At 57.9% G+C, this 7,432-nt stretch overlaps 3 protein-coding genes across 3 annotated transcripts; all 3 read left to right on the forward strand.

The window, feature by feature from the left end:
- The first annotated feature begins 1,098 nt into the window (after positions 1 to 1,098).
- Positions 1,099 to 2,955, forward strand: SDRG_16337 (hypothetical protein). Its single transcript, XM_008622542.1, has 3 exons — positions 1,099 to 1,337; positions 1,389 to 2,057; positions 2,109 to 2,955. The coding sequence occupies exons 1-3, from the start codon at positions 1,170 to 1,172 to the stop codon at positions 2,718 to 2,720; spliced, it is 1,449 nt and encodes a 482-aa protein (XP_008620764.1). The 5' UTR covers positions 1,099 to 1,169; the 3' UTR covers positions 2,721 to 2,955.
- A 2,323-nt stretch (positions 2,956 to 5,278) lies between these two features.
- SDRG_16338 (hypothetical protein) lies at positions 5,279 to 5,686 on the forward strand (the record flags this gene model as incomplete). Its single annotated transcript, XM_008622543.1, has 1 exon — positions 5,279 to 5,686. The coding sequence occupies one exon, from the start codon at positions 5,279 to 5,281 to the stop codon at positions 5,684 to 5,686; it is 408 nt and encodes a 135-aa protein (XP_008620765.1).
- A 687-nt stretch (positions 5,687 to 6,373) lies between these two features.
- SDRG_16339 (hypothetical protein) lies at positions 6,374 to 7,432 on the forward strand (the record flags this gene model as incomplete). Its single annotated transcript, XM_008622544.1, has 1 exon — positions 6,374 to 7,432. A coding segment is annotated over exon 1 (1,053 nt), but the record flags the coding sequence as incomplete, so codon positions are not given.

Raw genomic sequence — 7,432 nt, forward strand, 5'->3', positions numbered from 1 at the left:
GCCAATTGGGAAGTGAGGATTCGACCAAGTTGGTGGTCGTTTTCGAGTGCAAGCGACAAACTCCAAGACCTGAAGTTGCAGACGAAGGTGTAACCCGGCGTGGCGATCTGATGGCTTTCTTTGCACACGCCGTGTGGCACCGACCAATGAAATGCGCCGAAAAATTCGAAGACCAATCAACGATGTCGGAATATGGAACCCGCGTGCGTCAATTGAACGACTCAGCGGTTTGGCAGTTTGAGCTCGGCCTCAAGACTGTTGCATAGCCACTCACGCCGACTTGGATGCCACAGGTGACGTTGGCTCGAGCGGCGTCTGCAGTCACCCATGCAGTACGGCGTCGCTTGCAGTAGGGAGCAGGGTGGCACATCAAGGCTCAAATCGCCCTCGTTGAACGGTTGCCACGTGCCGAATATTCGTACCTCGCTTGTCGTAGGGCGATAGGACCATTGCTCACGGTTGACGGTCGACGGTCGACGGTCCTTCGCCTTTGCTCGACGCTCATCCTCGCGATTGTTCCGCCCGGTGAGCCGCACTCAACGTCCGTGTTCGCATCTGGGTCGCACGCCCGTAACGTCAAGCTACTCGGCCCAAGGTCCACCTTTGTATCATCGCTCGTCGGCGCCATGTCTATCATAAGACATACTTAGTGGAGTGGTGACTGCAATTGGGCGTAGCAAGATTATGCACCGTCCTACGGTACAGTCGAGTTGGCAACGCGCCTGTTACGAGCCGCCCTTGCGACACGATGCATCAATTCGATTGGTCCCGTGGCATGCGCCCTTCTGCCAATCCTGTCTGGCCACCGCCAGTAGCGACGCCGTGAGCAAGCACCCAACGTCCTACGTCAACGCAAAGATCAAGCGCGGGCTGTCGCAAGGAGCATATCACGGACGTGGTTCGAGAGATCAAGCGCGGCGTCGGAATCATCGTTGCAGGTGCCGTTGCGCCACCCACGCCATCGCGTGTACCCAAGACGCATCGCGCTTGGTCCTCGCGGTCGTCGGGAATCTTGACCCCTCGCGCTGGAGCAGCGTTTGCCTTTGCCCAATGGCCTTGCACGACCAAAGATATCCACCAATGAGAGCGCAGATGAAGCAGCGGACGAATCTTTTCGCCAATCAGATGGCAGCCAGCCAGTCGTATTTTCAAAGTGGCAAAGTCGAAACATGGGATCCTTGACAACACGGACGGCCGAGCGCTCGCCGCTCGTGGAGGCAACGTTCGTCGTGACGCGGACGTCAGCATGGCGCTTCTGGAGCCCGTTTAGCCCGAGCCACCGCTTCTTCCTCCTCGTGGCGACCTGCGGCGTCGCGTTCAGCGGCCACTTTATTCGGGTACCATGCTTCCAAGCGCGTTCTTGACACTCATGGATGCCACGCCTGTAGAGTGGGATGGCAGCCGTCGAGCAGCTCATGCTCGACGATCCAGCGCACCCGATCAGCAACACGTTTTACGGCGCGCTCTCGTCGTCGGCGTCGTGGCCCAATTTGCTCTTGCCGTTTGTCGGCGGCCATTGGCTCGACCGCGATGGCAGCCGCTGCCTATCGTACTTTGTCGGGCTCATGATTCTCGGGCACACGATCTTCACGCTCGCAATGGCCCACCACAGCTACGGGCTGGCGCTCGCCGGGCGCTTCGTCTATGGCATGGGCGAGGGCAGCGTGTACGTCGGCGCGCGGGCGTTCGCCGCCACGTGGTTTGACACGACCGAAATCACGTGCGCTATGGGCATCATCGTGGCCATGACCAACGTCGCACGCATGGCGGCCAAGTGGACCATGGCCCCGATTGCTCTCTACTTTGGCAGCTACGTCTATAGCTTTTGGTACGGCGACGTCATGTGTCTTGTCTCGCTCGCCTGCGCGTGCATTGTGATCCACGCCACGCAGCGCCTCCAAACCCTACGCGCGACCTTGACCGTCGAGGACATTGACCCGCGCTTGCCGTGGCTCACGGCGTATGTGAGTCCGCGGGTCGCACCTCTGGCGCATGCCAGCAAGCACGGGCTCCTCTCGCGCGAGTCGCTGCAGCTCGTGGGCACACTCCCGCGCCTCGTACGTCCTTGTGTGTCTCTTTGGGATTTGGTGCTAATATCTATAATCTAGTTTTGGCTCGTGCTCGCGCTCCAGATTCTGTATGTGCAAAATTTTCACTGGTTCCAAAATATCTCGGCCAGCTACCTCTACCAAGTGTACGGCTACTCGCTCGTGCTCTCGGGGGTTCTTGCGAGTCTCTCCCACGTCCTCGTGCTCGCCTCGCCGATTCTCGGTCTGCTCTTGGATCGAACCCACGGCCGACTGCACTGGGTCCTCGCGTCGACTGTTTGCGGTGTCGTTGCGTTTGCGTGGCTCCTCTTTACACCGTACACCCCCATTGTGACGCTGCTCCTCATCTCGCTCTGCCTCACGGTCACACCCGCCGTCCTCGTCGCGGCGCTCGCGACCTCGGTGCCCCAGGAACGATATGGCATGGCGTTTGGCGTCCTCGAGGTCTTTGAGGCGCTGGCCATGACGATCGGCAACGTCCTCGTTGGGTACCTTCGCGACGTGACGGGCAGCTACACGGCCGACGTGTACCTCTTCTTTGGCATCTCGTGGATCACGCTGGCGCTCGGCGTCGCCTTGTTCTTGACAGGGACCAGCTCACAGAATGTGCGCGCGTGCGACGACGACCACTTGGGCCTTGAGCTTCTTCCAGACAAGATGTCCAAAGCCTAATGGAGATACGTGGCGCCAGCACAATCTCCCGGTCGTGGATTTGGCTACGTATTGGCCGCGTTTGTTTTACTCATTTTTCAGTTTTGCTTGCATATCATCTCAAGTCTCCTCGCCGATGCATCTGCACCCAGATTGTGCCACGTGGACGCGTGCCCCTAGTCTAGGTGATCGGTACCTCCGTCGGGGTTTAGGTTTTCTCTTGAGTGTCATTTGTAAATTTCGTTTTGCTTCCGCTTGTCTTTTGGCATGCAGCTCTTGGCGTCGCTTCAACCCCGCGCAACCGCCATCACGGCGACATGTTATGATATAGGACACGTCGCGGTTGTTTGGAGCTTGGGACCTCATTGCACATCTTATGGCGCTATCGTAGAGCGACACCGCATCGAATCGCGACGACACTTGTCAACGCTAGGACGGGACGCTGTGGTGGCTGGGCACCATCGTACTGGAAGCGGGCAACGGTCGATCAAAGCGAGACACGAGTACGGGCGAGAGGGATGGACACTTGACCACACGTCCGAGAGCACCACGTGTTTCAAGCCAAGGGTATCGTCAGTATGACACACACGGGCACGATCGAAGGGGTGGTGGGAAATTCCTTTCGAGCTATCGACGAAGCGAATGCAAGGTCGCATGGGCATCCCGTTGGCTATAGCGAGGCCAACCGCGAGCTCGTAAACGAAATCGGTGGTGCGGTGCTTTCTGGGAAGGAGTATTTTCCTGTGAGCACTATGACGGGCGGTGTGGTTTGGCTTGTTTCGTGTTGGCAGACACAGAATCCAGAGGGAGGCTTACGAAGAACACGAGCAGTTGACGTGTCGTGCGGTTCGATTTGATAGTCGACACCAAAACTGTAGTCTCTTGGCCCTTCCAGAAGACAACGTGTCGTCCCTTCTACTACACAGATACCGTTACCTCGGAGACTTGGTGAGCAATAGCAGATGTAGCAAGTTGTGACGTGGCGCTTGGATTCGCTTAGCACCTTGATGAGGCAGCTCCAGTGTCGAGTTAGCTGCGCTACAGGTTTTGGTCTCGCATGACGAGTCCCAATATCTACGGGCTTGGCGTTAACCTGCGCTTGGAGCGATGCCGAGACACTTGCGCCCGAGTGCTGCGCTATCTACTGCACCTCTCACCAGCGGTATCAAGTTGTTGCTGGCCAGGTAGATCGTCCGCAGGCTGAATTGTCTGAGACATCGGCACATCATATAGCGAACTGGTATAAAAATATAAAGCGCGGTTGTCTTTCTCTCGGATGTATCCCCTAACCCCAGTCCAATACGGGGCTACGGGATACATGCGAGAGACACACTTTGCGATAAACTAGCCTGCTCTATTCGGACCACATGCGTAAACCGGCGGTGCATGCGAGCGGTGAGGTGTAGGCTTTGAGACCGGCCGATAAGCTTCAGGTCACGCTTCGTCTTTAGAGCACTTCCACCCATACGCACGAAGACTTACGGACCATCTCAAGTGAAGATCCTCCCGTGGTGTAGAGACATTCTACTGTACCTTGTGGCTAGTACAGTTGTGTTGGGGTAAGCAATGGGCCCAGGGCTTCAGGTCAATATGATGGCGACCTGATATACGGCACGATCACACCAGAGGGCGCGATCTGGCTCAGATCCCGTGGGCCTCAGATGATCATCTTCGGACCACCGATGCAAGCGTCCAGGGCACGATTGAATACCATCGGTGGGATTTTGCTGAAAGAAAACTTCAAAGACAAGCGCGTTTTGGCGAAATGACGCTACGCTCCTACCATTGCTCCCACCGCAGTGCAGACGTTAAAACAGGCGGAATTACTCGCGAGATAACACGTCCGATCATATCCTGACTCGTGTGCTCCATGGCACTGCTCGCGCAGGCACACATGCAATGGCACCCGCTGATACGACCCGTGGCGTTGGAAAGGAAGGTAAATGTACTGTAGTACATGCTTCAATATCCTTTTTCCTTGTTTGCGTGGACGATTTTGATCCTATTTGACAGAGTGATTACAATAGCTGTCCTAAATAGTGACCCCTTTCTAGTGCGCGTACGAGGCCCGGCTACGATGCCCCACTCGACTGAGCTACAGTAGAGTATGGGTAGTACAGTAAGCTCCTGTCGGTTGCGACAAGGAGTCGAACTAAGCTGCACTGCATCATCCGTTGCCGGGATGCTATCAGCCACACACGCCAGAGCTGCTACCAGATCCAGCGCCACCAGATGTGGATCTTGGTCCTGTGACGCTGTCTTCATATGCCCTGCGACTTTGCATCCTTTCTCACAATCACAGCTTGCAGTCTCAATAGGCCGCAACGAATGGATAGCCCTTTCTGTTAAATCCATTACAAGGATAGTACGGAGAACGCTTGCTCTTGACGATAATCCCGTGCTCAACGCGTGGCGGATGAACCCCGCGCTTGGCAGGATGCACTATGTGCGATTTGCCACAGATGTTTTCAGTGCATCCCATCTGCTGCCATGTTGCAAACAGTATACGGTAGACGGAGCACGAAACAAGAGATCCGAGTGGTGTTGTGCCAAACTCATTTTCAAATTTGCTCTCCACCATGAAGGTCCAGTTCTCCATCGCTACGTGCCTTACGCTTCTTGCCGCTGCCTCGGCCACGCACGCCAACTGCGACTTGGATCCGGCGACCAAGGCGCCGACACCGTCCGTGACACCCGTGCCATCGTCGTCCTCGACGCCCTCGGTGGTGCCGACGACCGAGGCGCCAGCGACCACGTGCGGCAACTGCAAAAACTGCTACTACCCCGGCAACGGCGGTTGCCACGCCAACTGGACGCTCGCCAACTGCAATGCGAACCCGCACTACGTTTGGTGTGGCGAGCCCGGCTATTGCGGCACGTGCCGCGGATGCCAAACGAGCGCGGGGTGCATCGCCAACTGGAGCAAGGCAGACTGCGACGCCAACAAGGCCAACGACTACGTCTGGTGCGGTGCCATTGCCAAGTAAACACGACTTACTAACAAAATACAGCCCCTTTATCATGTTTGACGGACTGGAGGATCATACCAACTCGTGTGCTCTCTCAACACCAAGCATAGCGTCACAGAACCACGCCGCACGGATATAGGCAAAGCGCCACCCGTGGCTTGCTCTCGCATAAAGAGTCGTCGATTCAGTTCACTTGTCGCCTCGTCTTCCCATCGCGCTGGAGTATCTTGCTGTAGCCGCCCAGCCCGTTTCCACCCAAGGGCACAAGTCGTCACGTCCACTGACGTTGCCATCCCGAACTCGTCGAGCCCAAACAACTTGGTGCGACTGGCTTTCGCGTACCAACATACCACATATGTGTCGAGGCTGAGGCCCCAGGGTTTATGCCCAGCAGGTTGATACTCTCGAGTGCTAGTGCCGAGGAGAGTTCGTCTTGGCAATGGTAAATCGCACAACAAGTGCTGTCGCCAATGACCACGTTGGTCTAGTTGATGGGACAATCGGGCGTTGGTCGACCTTGTTGTTTCTCAATTCAATGCGAAGCCCTGTCGTCGCATGCTCGTGTACGAGTGCGTGCGCTGCCCCTAAAATGACCAGTGACGCTGCAAGCGGGAGAGGCCACGTCATATCATGGCAAAAAGGTGCGCTTTTTCGGAAAAACGCACCAACTGGTCTGTGATTGGCCGACGTTCAGAGTGCTTTTGACGTCGCATGAATCGCCTCCTGCAGACCTTCGTCACCCCGGAGGCCAAGCCCCCGATGCCCAGCAAGCCGCCGATGGCGATCAGCGTCCCCGCGCCCGTGACCGTCGACGATGGGCAGTATGAGGAGCTCGACCTCGACGACATTGGCTCGAGCGGCAACCACACGGCCGAGTTCTTCTCGATGCAGTCCAAGAGCCCGATCATCCGCTCCATGGGGCGGTCCTTTGACCACGGCCAGCCCGAAAGCAGCGCGTACGGCCCGCGCTCCAACGACTCGGCCGCGTCTCTTCGGTCGCAGCCCGCGTCGGCGCTCTTTGGTTCGCCGTCCATGAACCTCAGCACGCAGGCGTCGTACGGCTCGTCGTCGTCGCTGACGTCGTCCGCCGCCTCGCTCTTTGAGCACGAGGCTCCTGCCGGCGCCTTTGGCGCGCATGCGCATCACTTTGAACAGGCGCCGTACCAGGCACAGACAGCGCCGCAGGAGGCCACGGATCGCTTTGGACCGTCGTCGTCGCCCGAGCCACCGCAAGATGCTCCGTACTTTGCGCCAGCCGCGCCGACGCCTGGTCCGTTCTCGCCGCCAAGGGAAGCGGCGTCCCTCTTTGGCGACTCGTCGCCATCCGACCCGTTTGCCCAAGCGTTCCAGCACCCGAGCTATCCCCAGCCATCGTACCAGCAGCCAGCTTACCATCAACCGGCTTACCAGCAGCCAGCGTACCAGCAGCCGTCGGGCCAGCATGTCCCGCCACCGCAGTATACGGGTCATACCTCGCAGTCTTCGCGACCCCAAGAGGCAGCGTCTCTCTTTGCTATCGACGATTCAAGCGATCCATTCCGCTCGTCGCAAGCCCCGCACCAGCCGTTGCCCGAGACCAACCCGGTGTCGTCGCCTGCGCACGAAGCTGCCTCGCTCTTTGGCCACGCACCGTCAAGTGCTTTCTCAGCGCCTACCGTCCACGCTCAAGCGCACAGCGAGCCGTCACCCCCAAAGCCGACGTCGCCACGCCCACAAGAAGCAGCGTCGTTGTTTGGTGATGACGACTCGTCGGCCCCGTGGGGC

This window comes from Saprolegnia diclina (assembly GCF_000281045.1).
Source record: "Saprolegnia diclina VS20 unplaced genomic scaffold supercont1.123, whole genome shotgun sequence".
Classification (NCBI taxonomy): domain Eukaryota; phylum Oomycota; class Saprolegniomycetes; order Saprolegniales; family Saprolegniaceae; genus Saprolegnia; species Saprolegnia diclina.